The sequence below is a fragment of the Delphinapterus leucas genome, chromosome 13, assembly GCF_059928025.1.
Source record: "Delphinapterus leucas isolate spDelLeu-1000000601 "Yukka" chromosome 13, BTC_Dleu_Yukka2, whole genome shotgun sequence".
Lineage (NCBI taxonomy): Eukaryota > Metazoa > Chordata > Mammalia > Artiodactyla > Monodontidae > Delphinapterus > Delphinapterus leucas.
In genome coordinates this window covers 43,442,981-43,460,411 of record NC_143141.1, presented here as the reverse complement: position 1 = coordinate 43,460,411, position 17,431 = coordinate 43,442,981, and the positions used below count along the sequence as shown (strand labels likewise).

At 38.1% G+C, this 17,431-nt stretch overlaps 1 protein-coding gene across 7 annotated transcripts in view; it reads right to left on the bottom strand.

The window, feature by feature from the left end:
- PUS10 (pseudouridine synthase 10) overlaps nucleotides 1-17,431 on the bottom strand; it is a 94,072-nt gene that overhangs the window by 34,307 nt on the left and 42,334 nt on the right. For 6 of the 7 annotated variants that reach the window (XR_002647864.3, XM_022597196.3, XM_022597195.2 and 3 more), the window contains exons 7-15: nucleotides 15,872-15,933; nucleotides 15,530-15,575; nucleotides 13,422-13,486; nucleotides 11,821-11,906; nucleotides 10,639-10,764; nucleotides 5,778-5,834; nucleotides 4,829-4,905; nucleotides 4,680-4,735; nucleotides 3,520-3,637 (exon numbers count right to left, since the gene is read on the bottom strand). Coding sequence is in view for 6 of the 7 variants with exons in the window: in XM_022597196.3 (XP_022452904.2) it covers nucleotides 3,520-3,637; nucleotides 4,680-4,735; nucleotides 4,829-4,905; nucleotides 5,778-5,834; nucleotides 10,639-10,764; nucleotides 11,821-11,906; nucleotides 13,422-13,486; nucleotides 15,530-15,575; nucleotides 15,872-15,933 (693 nt within the window). In the remaining variant the exon portion in view is untranslated. Of the gene's footprint in view, nucleotides 1-2; nucleotides 905-3,519; nucleotides 3,638-4,679; nucleotides 4,736-4,828; nucleotides 4,906-5,777; nucleotides 5,835-10,638; nucleotides 10,765-11,820; nucleotides 11,907-13,421; nucleotides 13,487-15,529; nucleotides 15,576-15,871; nucleotides 15,934-17,431 lie in introns of those variants that run through there. The other variant, XM_089923142.1, reaches the window with a different exon arrangement.

Below are 17,431 nucleotides of genomic sequence, written 5' to 3'. Positions count from 1 at the left end.
GGATATGATAACCATGCGTCAGCTTTGCCACCCAGTGAAGCCCATTTTAGCATCTCCTTTGTTCATCCACGGCTCACTACAGGCACCCCCATCTATCACTGTCAGGATAGAAACTAATACTATCGTAAATTGTATCCTCTAAGGTTCAGACTCTGTGAGACTTCCTATAACCTAGGCCACAATTACTCATTTTCTGGGCCCCAGTATGCCATTTAAAAAAAAAAAAAGGCTTTGAAGTAAATGATACCCAAGGTCTCTTTTGCTCTAATATTAACAAATTGATTGGACCCTGGAGTCTTATCCTGCCCTTTAAATAGAGCTCTTCTAAAAGATAATGTTCTTACCTTTTTTTTCCCTAACCCAACAGAGTGACCTAATAGTGGGGATTTCAGACTGAGGTGAGAAATGGTGTAGAAGGTGGGACATGAGCATCACCTGTGTGCCTGGGCAGTGTCCATGTTTTAGGGAGAGCCATATACCTACTCACAGAATTTTTTTTTTTTGGTTATACAAAAGGACTTATCTGGAAAATTAACAGCTGCATCTCTGTGTAGGGTGGTATTTCCAAATAATAATTACAAATAAGTGTGTACAATAAACCAGGACCTCTCAATATTTGTTAGCCCAGTTCAGGTTACTTGAGAATAATACTGCATGTTTCTTTACAACTCAGGTTTTTAGGGACAAAGTCTTGTTTTTCTCACAATTAGAGATGTCCTTTTATGTCACAAGATATAAATTAAGAAATAGAGGTTGGACTTCCCTGGTGGCGCAGTGGTTGGGAGTCCGCCTGCCTATGCGGCGGACGCAGGTTCGTGCCCCGGTCCAGGAAGATCCCACATGCCGCGAAGCGGCTGGGCCCGTGAGCCATGGCCGCTGAGCCTGCACGTCCGGAGCCTGTGCTCTGCAACGGGAGAGGCCACAACAGTGAGAGGCCCACATATCGGGGAAAAAAAAAAAAAAAAAAAAAGATATTGGGCATAACCAGCAACTCAGGTTCATAAGAACTTTGAATCCTCTGAAATTTCTCGTAGGAACAACTCCTGCCTGATTTACATGATTAGTGAGTGCCTAAAGCCATGCTGAGAAAAGAAAGATTTCTGTCTGGTCTCCCCCTACCAAGTTCTGTACCAAGAAAGAAGAGCAGGTTCCGACAAAGAGTACACTTGAAATGGTATGACTGCTTTTATCAGAGCAGTGAGTCAGTGACTCCTCCTTACGATTCTATAATTCTTTGATTTTTAGAAGCACTTTGTTCTGATGAGATAAGTTGTTTCCACAACGTTTAACATTACTCTGGCCAAAAAGACCAAAAAAAGGACAAGGCTGAATTATTATAGAATCGATAAAGATATGGCCTCCACTTAAGAGCACAGAACCAGCTGGCCTTTAAAGGAGTGACTTGCTAAGGTGTGCCCTTCCCCTCTGTTTCCTTTACCTCGAGTCACTCCCTGGACTCTGACCCAGGAGCAGTCAATGGAGGTACAACTGAGCTAGTAGATGCACCACTGCTTCCAACATAACACTCAGATCAACACACTTGCATGTCGCTTTTGGTTGCTTGTGTCTAGCAAATGAAAGGAAACCGCTTCATTTACTCTAACACTGCACTCTGCTGTCCCCATACTGAATTTTCAGAAACACACGCAGGTGACTGTTTTCCTTAGAAGTAGGTTGCCCTTAAAAAAAAGGAGGCAAGTGGTAAATTTGAAGCGACCTTTTCTCAGAATGGGGCAGTAACTCAGTTTTTTTATTTTTGATGGCAATAGGAATATCTGAAAAATGTTTTAACCCTAACACTTTAAAAAAATTATTAGACGTCACCTAGTCTCATCAGTCCAATTGGGCGGTGGGCCATTAAATCAGACCCTTTCACTACTTAGTGTGTACCTATAACAATCATCTTTCAGCATCATTTCTGAATCAGCTCTATGGCTACTCCCAAACTGTAAATCTATTTTTAAAATGAGTTTTTATTTTCCCCACAGCATTCTAAATGAGCTGTATACATGTACACATGTGATAGAATAGAGGTTTACAAATTTGTTTTGCAATCTTAAGGATATCTGTCTGTAGCATAACTATCATCCTAAAGACCCTAGATAATAGGGCCAAAGGCCAGAAGGCCTTAGATTTGGAATCACAGAACCTGAGAAGTGGAGGGCCCACTGGGGATCATCTAGTCCACCCCTCATTTTATAGGTAAACTTCTCTAAGCAGGTTAATGACATGTATGTTTTCACCAAAACACTCATACTATAAACGTTATTCTGCACCTTGCTTTTTTCCGGTAATGTCATGGGTGTTCCTACAAGTCCTAGATGTAGACCTACCTCTATCTTTTCTTCCAACAGTTTTAGGCATATATACACACAATAACGTAAATTAAATGGGATCACATGCTGTTTTAGTTTTTTTAAACAGCTGTATAATATTCCAACGTGTTCTACCATTTCCTTATTGAAGGAAATTCATTTTTGTTTCCAGTTTTGTTGTTGATTTTGTCACTCTGAACAAAGTCAACAAACATCCTTGTGCACATATCCTTATGCACTGGAGTTTTATTTCTTGTCCTGCCAGTAGTGGAAGTACTGGGTAGAAGACCAGTCTATTTTTTATTTTTACAGTCACTGCCACATTGTTTTCCAAAAAGGCTGAAACACTTACATTTCTACTGAAAATGTATATAGCTAGCCTTCTCCTCCCTCCAACCAACAGGTATTCTTAGTCTCAGAAGAATAAAGTGATGTCTTATTGTTACTTCAATCTGGAGGTGGAACATCTTTTCAAATGATTCTTGGCCATTTGGAGTTGCTCTTTTTTTTTTTGCGGTACGCGGGCCTCTCACTGTTGTGGCCTCTCCTGTTGCGGAGCACAGGCTCCGGACGCGCAGGCTCAGCGGCCATGGCTCACGGGCCCAGCCGCTCCGTGGCATGTGGGATCTTCCCAGACAGGGGCACGAACCAGTGTCCCCTGCATTGGCAGGCGGACTCTCAACCACTGTGCCACCAGGGATGCCCTATTAACAACATGTTTTATTTATGCACTTAATCTGAGCATCAATTCTATTAGATAAGTTCTATTTTCTATTTCCTTTTTGCAAATGGCCAAATATAATAATAGCATTGCTGAGTGTTTTCTATGTGCCAGATTCTATTCTAAGAGCTTTATATGGCTAACCCCGTTTAATTCTTCTAACTAATTTTACAGATGAAGAAACTGAAGCATTAAGAGGCTAAGCAACTTGTCCAAAGTCACACAACTAAGAAATGCAGAACCAGGATTTGCACCCAGACGATCTGTCCTTGGAGTCAGACTCTTAATCACTAGCAACACTGCTTCTCACACAGGTTAGATGAATTGCCCAGTCATTTAACTAGTAAATGGCAAAGGCAAGATTTAGAACCAGGTCTCACAGTCCCCAAAGCCTATGCGCTATGACTTGTTGGTAATAAACGAGAAGACAAAGGACTCTTTTATAGGCAGTAGAAAAATAAAAGAATTAGAGCACTGAACTACCTTTATGTCATCTAGGAATTCAATGTCCTTCCTCTGTATTGCTTTATTTGTCCATATTAAGGCACTATAGGTCTTGGTCTTTTCTTCTTCACCTTCTTTCATATGACCTATTGCCTCTCTAAACAAAAACAATAAAAGAAAGTTTGTCTGAATATATAAAATACAGACAAGACTTGCCCCAAACTTCCCTTTCTTTAAAAATAGATTTATTGAGATATAATTTACATACAATTCCCCTGTGTAACTGAACAATTCAGTGATTTTTAGTACGTTTACAGAGTTGTGCAGCTATTACCACAATCTAACTTTAGAACACTTTCATCACCCCAGAAGAGAAACTCTGCACCTATTTGCAATCACTTCTCATTCCTCATTTCCCCCAGCCCTTGGCAACCACTTGTTGACTTTCTGTCTCTATAGATTTTCCTACTCTGAACATTTCATATATTAAAATGTGAATATTGTAAAATACACAATAAGTGATATTTGATGTCTGGCTTCTTTCACTTTATAATGTTTTCAAGGTTCATCCATGTTGTAGCATGTATCTGTACTTCATCCTTTTTTATTACTAAATGATATTCCACTGTATGGATATACCACATTCACATTTTGTTCATCCATAGACATTTGGGTTGTTTCTACTTTTTTGCTATTATGAGTAATGCTACTATAAACATTCATGCAGAAGTCTCTGTGTGGATGTACATTTCCATTTCTCGTGGGTATATATCTAGAAGTGGAACTGCTGGGCCATATGGTTACTCTATATTTAACTTTTTGAGAAACTGCTAAACTGTTTTGCAAAGTGGCACCACTTATAATCCCACAGCAATGTATGAGGGATCCAATTTCTCCATATCCTTGCCAACACTTGTTATTTTCTGTCTTTTTGTGAAGTGGGATCTCACTGTGGTTTTGATTTGCATTTCTCTAATGACTAATGATGTTGAGCATTTTTTCATGTATTCACTGGTTATTTTGTGTATCCTTTTTGGAGAAATGTTCACTTAATCATCTCTCCATTTTTAATTGAGTTATTTTCTTATTATTGAGTTGTAGGAGTTCTTTACATATTCTGGATACAAATCCCTTATCAGATAAATGATCTACAACCAAAACTCCCCTCTTGAAAACATCTCCAGTGATCCTACCCTTACCTTGTGACAAGCTGCAAGTCACGGACTTGGATTTTGTTAGACGAGTTATTAATTTTCTGTAGTATTAGAGAAAGAAAAACAATTAGCAACTCTAGTTCAGTTACAGAGTTGCAGAAACATGACAATTTCCATGTCATGAAGTGGTTTACCTGCTGAAGTTCCTTAATTTCTTGTGAAGTGAAATGTACTCTATGAGGATTCACCAGCTCAATTGCAAAGGGCCTTCCTGGCAGCACACACCCCGTCATGAAACAGAAACGTGTTGATGGAGTTAACATTTGGGCTAATGCAAGAGGGTTAGGAGGTGTGAAAAAACGAGTTGAGCTCTAGAGGACTGAAAGTTTAGTGACATGACTACATCTGGGGGAGAGAAGAATGTGTGAAAAGAATCAAGGGGCTTTTTGGGGGCTGCTAAACCCCAGGACAGGCAATATGTAAAAACGACTGCTTTCCCAAAAGTCCATGAACAAGCCTGTGTTAATTACAAAATCAAATCCAAACAGCCACTAATTGACTTGGTTACACTAACGTAATGTTGTCACATGCAGCAATGCCCAGGTATACCAAATTGAAATACATTCTCCTAGCCTAGTGAAATGAAAAGCTGAGATTCCATGAGAAGAAGGGACTATAAATCTCGAATACCTCAGGATTACTCTCATCATCCTTCTTGTAATGCAACAATGTAAAATGAGAGAAATGAAGGCTAAGAGAGCAGAAGCACTTTTTAAATGAAGACATTTTGCAATTTAAATGAGGTGCATTTTGAAAATTGTACTGGTACTGAAATGTTATTAAAAGGAACAATTAATTATCAAAGTTTTGGAAAAAATCAGGCACCTCTTTGTTAATGCACATAGAAGTCCCTTATAACCTACAGGTATTCAATAAAGATGGCCTCTGAAGAAATGATCCCTGTTAAAACATAGTCATATAATTTACAAGGGTAGCTCCATAATCCACAAGGCTTCCTCACGTGGAGAAGCTCTGGGCTCTGCCAACTTTGATTATGACTAAGTGACTACAAAAAAGCTGCTGTCTGAAAAGGGTGATAATCTGAAAGTTAGTTCCAGTCAAGTGATATTGTCACAATCTTACCATTTCCTAATGTTCTCACATCTACATCTTCTCTCCCAGAGGATGAAAAATTAAAGCCTTTGGAAAGCAGATAAAGAAAAAAAAAAATCAGAGACATAACAGTGCTAAGACTTTCATTCCCATCCTTTGGTAGAAACCCAATTTGTCTTAAACAATCTACAAGAGAATCCCAAGGAATAGTCATCATCACACCTCTAATCCCAATCTCTACTAAAAATAGCAATGATAATAATAAATACCACTTATTGAGCACTTATTACATACCAGGTACTGAGCTAAAATTCTGCATACATTATTTCACTCAATCCTTATTATAACCTTATGAGGTAGGTATTAAATAAAAGAACACCAAGCTTCTGAAAGGTTAAGTACTTTTCCCAAGGGAACATGACTAAATGGCAGAGCTAGATGTTTCTGATGTCAAAGCCAGACCTTACTTATCATCCCAGCCCACCATCCCATGGGAAAGCCAAAGGCATGGCACTGTTTGGAGGAAGGCCCCACTACCACCCTGGCTACAAACTTATGGTGAAAAATCTATCTTTCGTCTTTCCCTTGAAACAAAAGAAAACAAAATAAAAACATTATTTGAGAATTAAACTCTATGAAAGGAAGAGGAGGGGGAAAAAAAGGTTTGATTCTAAAAGGAAATTCATTATGTAAGCAAACCTAAGCTGGAACCACAATATAACTAGTATACATTTTAAGACAGATGGATCATCACAGACTAAAAGCTGCAAATATTGGAATGGGAAAGTGGTCAATACAGTGTGGGTGGGCAGGGGAAGTGGTTCCATGACAACTTTCTTAGATACAGAAATAACTGATGATTTCACCACAGGAAAGATTACCATGAGCAGGCATTATTCTAAGTACTTCATATATGTTAACACTATGAGGTAGATACTATCATTATCCCCATTTTACTTATAAGGAAGGTGAGACAGAGACAGCATAAGTAACATGCCTAGGATCACATCACTGGTAATTGGTAGGGTCAGGATTTGAACCAGGCTGGCAGTCTGGCTCCAGAGTCTCTTAATCACTGTCTACACTGCACCACCACAAAGACAGCTGGAAGAGCTCAGACTCATGCCAACTGGGACAAGCAAGACCAATCAGTTCTCTTGTACCAGGGATTGGGAAAGACTAGGATGTTTTGGAAACCCTGGTCAATCCATAGTTCAGCCACTTTGGAGAGCACAAGATGAGGAAGGACAAGATTGCTGGGAAGGACAGACAGGAAAGGTAGAAGGGAAGGAGGGTCTGTACCATTTTGACAGACATTTTTCTCCTAGGAAAGGTTCAATATGCAAAGGTCCCATGTAGATTTTAGAAAAAGGAAGGCTAAAAGGCTTGAAAAGTGCTATAAAAACTACACTGAAGATTAGCTCTCCTTTCTAGGATGTTTAGCTGTGAAGAAAGTAAGATTTCACCCTTCCTTCACCTTTAAGACATCCCTTTAGCAAGTCAAGGCCAACGCTTGTTGGAAATATGGGCTCCAAGCTGTTGCCTGTCACCCACTGCCAAGGTGAAGTGGGCTCTGCCCACTTCACGGCCCAACACTGTGTGTCTCCCAGAGAGGACCAACCCAGGACTGGTTAGGTAAGGCCTAGGTATCTAAGGTCAGCCTAGAATTCAAGCTGCTCAGAGGTCTGGGTAACTTGTGCAGTGCTAACACCTGGGGACTAGCCAAGCGGGCAGCCATGAGGGGCACAATGTCAGGCTCTTCTCCAGGGGGAGAATCTACACCAGGCAGGTAGTAGGATTCTGTGGACCATTAAGTCCCAAAGAACCCTCCATTCCATGTCTATACTCCATTGTCAAGCAGCGAATAAACCTATAGCAACATCAGCAGCTTCTAGTCAGAGTCAACAGATTCAAGAGTAGTGCTAACTAGGGATGGATAGCTACATGGAGAGTTCAAAATGGCATCTGGGAAGCTGAAAGATACTCCCTGGGGTGGGAGTGGGAGGCTGTAGTTTGTCTTATACCTGCCCACCTCCATCTCTAATCCAGGCATAATACTGGGGAACCAGGACCCTACAGTGACTAAGCCATAACCTGTGACTGATAGCAGTGGAGGGAATGAACAGGACACAAAGAGGTAGATCTACTAGTGACTACTCAATCAGACCAGAAATCTCAAATTCATAAATTAGCCCATAAAACTTCCCACAAATTCCAGCCCATCAATAAGAAAAAAGTACAGAAAACTAGGCTCTTGAGAAGTCCAAAGAAACATTAAATCCAGATTAAGGGAGAAGGGGTATTTATTATATCTTTTAGAAAAATGTTGCAAATTTGGACCCTACGTTGAGAAATACTTCAGGGGGCAAACTTTAAAAAATAATTTGCAATTATGAATAATAAATGACAAAAAATAGGAAAAGGAGTCACTGCCTTAAGTATGAGGAAATATATGCTTAAAATTTAGTTGATTTTTCTAAACTCACATTACGCCTTGCCTTATCCCCCTAATCCTGTGAGTTCTACAGACTTCTGCTCAATGGAACAGATATTTCAAACATACAAACAAACAACAAGGACAAAACCAAGGGCAAGAATGATCAGGAACTGTAAGGGGTTCAATAGTCTGTAGTGGCTCTCATACCTGGGGGCAGATAGACAATGGGACTGAAGGATGGGCAGAGGCCAGATGATGACGGTCTCAGAATATCAAGTTATATAGTTTGGACTTTACCCTGTAGCTAGTCACTGACCAGTTTTCAGCAGGGAACTGACATGACAAATATTTATTCCATAAGTGAAGTAATAAATGTATTAGGAAAACATTTCTTAGACATATTGATTTTGAGAGTGTGTTCAAAGTTTTACTTATTAACTAGAGAACTGGCAAGTAGAGAATATGATGTGTCAGTCTGAAGTGGCTGAGAAACAAGTTTGTATCTCCCACTGAGGGGAAGGAGTACTAGTTACTTCTGCTTTATAGAAGTAGCTAGGTTGCTTCATGCAATACTGGTTTATTTTCATAGAGCTGTAAAGCACAGAGGTACAACAGTCAGAACCATTTTCCCAGAGTTGTCAGATGTGAATCACAGAAGTAACGAGTAATGTATCTGAGAAGCACAAGTTTAGCAAATCGATGCTATTAATCAGGCATTTCGAACAACAAGGTTTTATTTCACGACAAGGAGCCTGTTAGCACAGAGGCCCAGAGGTCTGCTTTTTCTCAAGCAGCTCTTAATAGATTTCCTCAGCACACAATTACAGATGCTAAACACACAGTTTGCTTTATTTTCAGTTTGGAGAAATTTTTTTCCCCTCCTCAAATGGAAAATGACAACAAATCACCTTCATGAAAGATTTCAAGGGGGAAACATATAGCTATTTCAGAGCCCCCCAACAGCCCTCTTGGTAATGGAGGCTTCCTTGGGACCCAAATAATCAGAACAAAATCTTGAATTTTCTTACAGAAAGGGAATAAGGTAGCCCCCCAAAAAGAGTTTGAAGGACACTTTTCATGCTAACGCTTTATTTTCACTTCTTCATAACTTGGATAAGTCTTAGGAGATAATCAGCGTGTAAATATTAAATCAAGTAGGTAAAAGCTCGTGGCAATAGCCCTTTACAGCTAAGATTTTGAAAAATATTACGTTGCTAAGTTACTTTCTTCTCCATTCAGTAAACAATTCTTAAAGGCCCTTTTTAAAAGGGCCCACCTACCTGATAGGCAACAAATTATAAGAGGGATATGGTTTTTGAAGTGCTTCTCTTTCCTCTTAACAAGCAGAGAGCTGGAAGGGATAGCCATGTCTCATTTTGGTCACCTGCTCGTCATTCCTAAAGCAGGCTTGTCTTAAGGTTTGTCAGAGAAAAAGATGGATGTCTTGGTCTATCTGGTCCTTCAAAAAAGGTGTTCTGGGACTTCCCTGGTGGAGCAGTGGTTAAGACTCCATGCTCCCAATGCAGGGCCTCGGGTTCAATACCTGGTCAGGGAATTAGATCCCACATGCCTGCTGCAACTAATAGTTCACATGCCACAACTAAGGAGACTGCCTGACGCAACTAAGGAGCCCACATGCCGCAACTAAGGAGCCTGCCTGCCGCAACTAAGACCCGGCATAACCAAATAAATAAATAAATATTTTTTAAAAAGGTGTTCTAATTATGCTAGGAGACCCACTCCAAAGAGTATGATATACTTACTCATTGTCTACAGTTTCTCCTGATGTACAACATGGTTTCTTGTGATTGAAATCTTAGTCCCTTTCCTCTAGTCTAATCCTAGGTGAAATCACAAGGTTTTTTACTCCTTTGACCTGATAGCCCTATTGAGCAAAGAAAGCATATGCCTGACAGGATCTGACTCACCCCACAAACCTGGGCTCATTAATACTTAGGAAATTAAAACAACACAACTACTATTAAGTCTTTGTAAAATGGTAGCTATTGATCTATTTTCTCTAGGCCTGAACTTTATTCTAGGACACTTTAGCCGTTAAGATGGAAGCTGGGCATTTGCCAGTGATTATTCTTGAACAGCACTTGATGTGGAAGCTGTATTTTAATTACCTCATATTCCCAAAAAGAGGCAGAGGCTCAAGGTGTCCCAAGGTCAGAGCTTAAGTGCATTCATTTAAAGTAGTTTCAATTGTTTTGAATTTGCCCAGGAAAAAGCGTAATCTTGAGAGAGGAGAGAAATCCTAGGGCACCTTGGCGCAAATCCAGCCCAGGGCAGAGGACCTCAGGACACAGCAGTCCCTGTTCACAGGAAGCTGCCAGCCAAGGGGCCCAGACTTGGTGGTGGTTTACAAAATATAGAAATCTTTTCTGCCACCTCCAAGAAGTCTATTCATGAATGACAATGTAACTAAAATATGGATATTATAACACTTACTCTCTGCTTTGAACACTGTCAAAAGATGGTCTGAAATTAATTCTTCCACTGAAGAGTCCAGCTTCCTTTCTCCATCAATTATCCAAGGAGTTTGTGGTAGATTCCTGGAGTATTTATTATATCTCCCTGCCAAAGAAATATAAAGGTCACCTGGATGGAATGGTGTGCTTAACACAATAGGATAAAAAGGAAAGCAACAGCTATTTATTGAGTGCCAGTATCCTAGGTGCTATGATATAAAACAAGGCTTAGCCTTCAACTAACTTACAATCTAATTTGGAGAGTCAACACATACACATAATTAAATGAAAAAATTTAAGGTAGCAATAGAAGAGATGGCTAAAGACATGGTATGAATCATCAAATGAGTTCTAAAGGAATGCTCAATATACTTATTAATCTTTTTGGCTGACTGAACAAGTTACAATAGTATGGAACACACTATGAATCACTTAAAAAAAGAGCAACTACTGTTTTTATGCCTGGTTAATAACACTCTCAGTGTAATAGTCATTGGTGATAATGTATTCCAAAGAATTCAAATACAGGAAATTTTGAAGTTTTTGTAAGCAAAAAAAAAAAACCCTAACAGAATATGACTCACTGTTTTATGAAAAAAGCTACTCCAAGGCAGGTAGCTTTTATTACACCAGGGCAGGATATTATACTCAAGACTAAAGAGCAATTTCATTTCAGCTATTACTATGAAACAGCTGTAGCTTTCAAAACAAGAACTGTCTACCCGATTTACCTCTTGGGAAAGTCAATGCAACAATTTCTTTTTCCAGGCAGAAGCCAAATGTTTAGTCATTTTGCAGATAATAAAATAACTTTTTTCAGGATTGATTTCATGTTATAAAACATCCTCTCCCTTCTCCTGACCAGTTTCAGGTCTGTACATGTACCCATATTTTTACCTGGCCATCTCTGATGAAAACTATTAAACCTGGGAAGTATCATTTCCCTTCAACATGGCATTTTAAATAACAAATCTCCTGAGTGACCCTTAAGAATGCCTACAGAACCTACAATAAACTTGGTTATCAGCTCTAGTTCTCAAAAGAGTTAACTAATCAGAAATTAATAACAACAGTAAGAAGGAAACAGAGGAGGAGTTAGTTGAGTTTTTCAGAAAGGAGAGAAAATTGACAATGTAAGTATATCCTGGACTAAATATTTTACCAGCCACAAAAACAGCACCATGAGCACATTCAGTTTCAACAACACTGCATACAGCCTTTGGTGAGTTTGGAGGACAAGGAAACTGCCTGCAAAACAAAATAAATTTTACAGCTACTATTTTCCAGACATGATATTGAAACACATAACTAAGATGAATCAGCACTGTCTGAGTTACACAGAGCCTGAGTCTCTCAAGGACTAAGCCTCTCCCTAATTTTAAGTTTTGGAACCATAAGGGTCTCTTAGGCCTCTGGAGTACCACTTTTAATACATGAGAGTGGCACTAAGTAAATAAGGGCTCGCTAATAACATTCATGCTCAGGAGGCCTCATGTTCCCAAATGACAGTTTCCAAAATCAACCTGGAGATTTGGGGGAAAAAATGCATCTATATGTAGTGGAAACCTCTCCAGGTTCATTTTGCTATCCATGAACACTTGCTGCTGGCTGACAAGGTCCTCAGTCAATTGGGTAAAGCTGGTGTGCAGTCAGAGACTGGCCACATGAGCATGTCCCACCTGTGGCGAGGGTACTCGAACATTTTTCTCTCTTTTTCCTCTTCATTTCAACTATGACCTTGGGAATCAGACCACAGAGCCAGAAAAAGTGGAATATGGCAGACTCTGTCCTTTAGCTAAGAAACTTCAATCCAGCTGAGGACAGACCAGAAAGAGCAATGTATGGCTTTATTCTCTGTCCACCATCTGAGAAATTCCAAAGCCATGGAATGGAATCTACCTGTAAATGACTAGATGTGGACTTAATCCAAAATGCTTGTCTTAAAGTTTTCATTCCGTTTCCCAAGATGTCTTAACAAAGAAAGCACTTAGAAACTCAGGAACTATTGCTTGTAGAGAGTAACTGTCTTTACTTCCTAAAGTTTAATAGGGAATTCCCTGGCAGTCCAGTGGTTAGGACTCTGTGCTTCAACTGCAAGGGGCACAGGTTCAATCCCTGTTCGGGGAACTAAGATCCCACAAGCCATGCAGCATGGCCAAAAAAAATATTTTTTTTTAATAAAAATATTTCCATTCTGAGACTCATGTTTAGTCAGAAAAATATATGAAACCTTCGTCATAACTTCTTCTGGAAGGATAACTATGATAATATTTTATTAAATAAAATGAACACACTGAGAATTAAATCTAAGATTTACTGTAGTTCAGTATATTTTAATAAGAAAGGAAACTCAGGAGCCCTTTTCTCCCTCTTCTGGAGATGTACAATAACAGGAAATCCAGGACGAGGGATGTAATGGGGCCAGTAGTAGGCTGGAGAATCAGGAAACCTGGCTCTATGTCCACTCTCTATTGCCCAGTTGAAATCTTAGGCAAGTCAACTCCCTCTTTGGACCTCAATATCCTCCTCTAAAAGATAAAGAAGTTGGACATGATTCATAAATTCAAATATTAATTTGACATTTACTGAACACCACTACATGCCAGATACTGAGCCAGGGACTGGGGATATAATAAAGATTAAGACACAATCCTGTTCCGTAAAATATATCCAGTCTTGTTTTAGAGATAATGCAGATTATTTCTAACATTCCCTTTATTCTAAAATTCCATGATTATTTCTTGTTTCTATAATTCTACTTACTTGCGGAAATCCTCTTCTTTAATCTTATTCAAAGCTTTCATAACTGCCATTCTAGTGAATACTGACTATATAGGGTAAAATGAAAAGAAAAGACATTTTATCACCTATATAAGAAAACATCAGAGTTGAAACAAAGAACATGGTTGGAGAAATTATATCATTTTAAACCATACTTAAAAGGGAGAAATACTTAATAACTTCAAGAAAATAAATGAAGCACAAGTGTTCATACTGTCAGTTCTGTGATTGGTAGACCCTATAACCCTTCTCTTCAATCTAGTCTATGTCTATAATACCAGGTGGATCTAGCAGAATGTCTTCTTCACTGCACTCTCCCATTCCCCTCAAAATGTGGTATTCTTCAAATACAAAAATGATGACATTGCAGGAAATGTGCTTTGAATATTTTTTCCTAGACCTCAAAAGAAATTTAGACTGACCCATCTACCTCTTCTTCCCTACATCCCTTCAGGGGCCACGGTATATAGTTTAGGAGTTGGCTGCCAGGGTAAGGGGTAAAACAGAGCCAACCAGCCTGACTTGGCATCTAGCAATTCAATATCACTCACCAACCTCTGAGAAAGTAAATGAATCCACTATACTGAATAAAAGGGCATCTACAAATGTCCCACTCTGGGTTTTTTAAAATAAGAAAAGCCAAACCTCATGGTAGACATACTAGAACTAATTAGTGCATATATTTGTGGTCATTATGATAAATCACAATTATTTCTTCTGTTATGAGAAATTATACTTGACTGAAAAGAAGAATAATGTAGGTATCTAAACAGTTTATCATCAAAAAATGATTTTCTAAACCATATTCTGGGGAGCCCTAAAGTGTCGTAGGGTTAGAATTAAAAATTAAGTGCCTGTTTGTTAAGATATGAAATCTTAGGCCTGAAAGAATCTCAAAAGGTCATTCAAATTATTCCCAGCCATAAGGCAGGAAAACTACATTTAAGACTATACAACACCTACTGGCCAAATGGCGTGGTGTCCATGATCGTTTGACAAAAACTTCCTTACTCTATTATTTGATGCTGGTACTTATATACTTCCTCAAAGATAACAACAAATAAAACTAGATCTTTAATATAAATATGGCTTACAGCTCATTTGGGCAGAACTTCCCAATTGGTATGGCAAAGCATACCACTGGGCTACAGTTGTGCCCAGATCCCTCTAGTTCACAAGGGCTGAGGGGCAGGGCCTGGAACAATGAGAACCCCCAGGCCTATTGCTTACAACTTAGAGCAACTTCATATGTTAACCTCAGGGTGCTGGCCAAACATGGTAATGTTCTAGGTATACCATGATGTGAGAAAAGGAGGCAAGAAGTGTTTTAGGCTTCCTGCATTTTTGATTATTTCCACACAGGGTATTTGGCATATGTTACAAACTCCCCAACCCTCCCCTCCCACCCCAGGCAAGAGGAAAGACCAAAAGATGTATCTTTGGCAATAAACTTATATTCTTTTTAACAACCACAACAGCAAAATGGATGTCGGTAAAACTAGGAATGCCTGAGTCTACACAAAACCAGTTAAGTAACTGGGGTGTGAAAGCTTGCCAATATCATACCATGCTATTCTATCCTGGCATAATAGAAAGTAAAAGTACACGCTAACTAATTTTTCTCATTAACATGAAGACCAGCTCACATCAGACAGTAAAGGAGAGTTTAAATAAAATACCTTTTGGCAAATGTAGCCTGAAATAGGCTCTATTAATTCAGGACTGTTCTTAATAAAATAATTTACTTTGGATTATATTTTCAAAATACCGATTTCTAGAAAATAAATATTAGACAAAAGTTTGGAATGGTGATGATACTGAACAGGTATTTTCCCAGATGACATAATCTTGGGGAAACAATCCAGACACTGACACAAGCATGAGAATATTTGTGTGTTACGACTTCCCAGCCAAAGGCAAAGGTGTTGAGAATTGAAAAAATGGAAATAAATGTAGCAAATAGAAATATTTAAAGACTGATTCTCAGTATAATAGATTGCCAACATTTGTAATGCATATCCTTTTTGTTGTTAATTTGAATATTCAGCTCAAACAAAACTCACTAAAGAGTAAGAAGCAGGAATCCTTACCTGTTTGTTTTTGGCTGGCTTGAAACAATCTGGGCATATCGCACGTCTAAGTAAAATTCAAGGTAATATAAAAGATTAATGAGTTTATTTTGGGAAGGATAAAATTCAAATATATTTTATACAACATGGCTGCTAAATTCAGGATATCAGAAGCAGACACAATGAATCCCTATATGAGCTGCATTGGTTTGCCTAGACCCTTATGTCAGACAGCTCACAACCTACTAAGACATGACAAGTTCTGACAGGCTCATTAGAAAGAAGAGCAATACTATTTTCATAAAAATCAAAAAATATTAACAATGTTGCACAATTGGCATTGTTGTTTACATTGTAACTTACAGGAAGTGGCAATCCTCAACTGTTTCTGGGTGAGCAAAGACCACACTCACTTCAAACAAGCTCTAAAAATTATAAAGACAGTTTAAAGATGAGCAAAAGGAAACTAACATCTAACAACTTATGAATGGAAACAGAAATTAACTCTCAAAGGTTGGCTCAGAAAAAGAGTGACAAGAAAAACTGGAAATACTACTGTTTTCATATCAGCTTGTTCACAGGGCAGCTGTAAAGGAAATCGTCTTTTTTTTTTTTTAACTTCTAAAACTCAATCATCAGTGATCCTACAAAAAACAAGTTTAAAACAAATTTTAAAATAAATTTGTATGATTTTTTGTACATGTATACATTTTTGTACAAGTATATTTTTTCTACATGTATAAATTTTGTATAAGATTATACAAAATTCCACACTGAGAAAAATATATAAATGTACAATTAGGTATGAAGATGAATGAGAATTCAGGGAATTGGAAAGGGATAACTGAAAGAAATGAAGAATTACTCCTTTCAGTACTATGATTAGAATTATTAGCAAAGCAAATAGCACTTTATGCACATGCTTAAAAACTCTGTATGAGGCTTGTTTTAAGTGCTCAAACTTCTTAACGGATTTGACTTTTAAAAGCAAGATCTTAATTTTTTGTTTTATTAAAAAAGTGATCATAATAAATTATAAAATAATCAAATAGGATGGGTTTTCAATCCCATTCCACTGAGGTAGAACCAATAACAGTTTGGCATGTTTCCTTCTAGCCATTTTTATGAATATAAACATAAATGTATATACTTCTTTGTATATTAAACAGACTTGGAAAATTGCTTAATTCAATTAATATTGCATCATGAACATCTTTTCCACTCTAGGGACTGTTGGACGTTTAAGTTGTAGTTAAGTTTTTTCTGTTTTTAAAAAATGCCACAATGAACATCCTTGTACACAAAAAAGCACAAGTTCATACTCTATGTACATTTACCTCCATGGAGATTATACAAAATTCCACACTGAGAAAAATATATAAATATCATACCATGTAACAATTTTTCCTTTTTTATTGTGTTCTATATTTACTGATTGCATTGGATCGTCAGCAGGCCTATCAGCGACTCTATAATCACAATAGTGAATAGCTAAATTTTTGCTCTAATCTACAAAATAAAATTAAAATTGCAACACATTCCTTTTACTCAAGAAAACTTCATTCATCCTGAATCCATTAGAACATTACCGCATCTTTTGTTTTTTATTTTCTGTTCTCACTGATTCAACATGTAAAATTATCTGTGCTTCAAACTGAAATTTGAGGTTAAAATATTTTGCATCAATGACTTCTCTAATTTCCAAAGTACTTTCATCACCTCATTTCCTCTTCATACTATCGGTGAAGTGGTTTTATTCTCTATTCTGTTAGTATTCAGTTTAAAGGACAGAGCTTACTCTTACTAACAGAGGGAAACAGAGCTATATAATTCAGAACGAGGAAAATTTTTTAATTACTTAGCTTTGAAAGATGGTTTTGTGACTTTACTTGAATAGGGGTGTGTCTGATATTCAGGGAATTT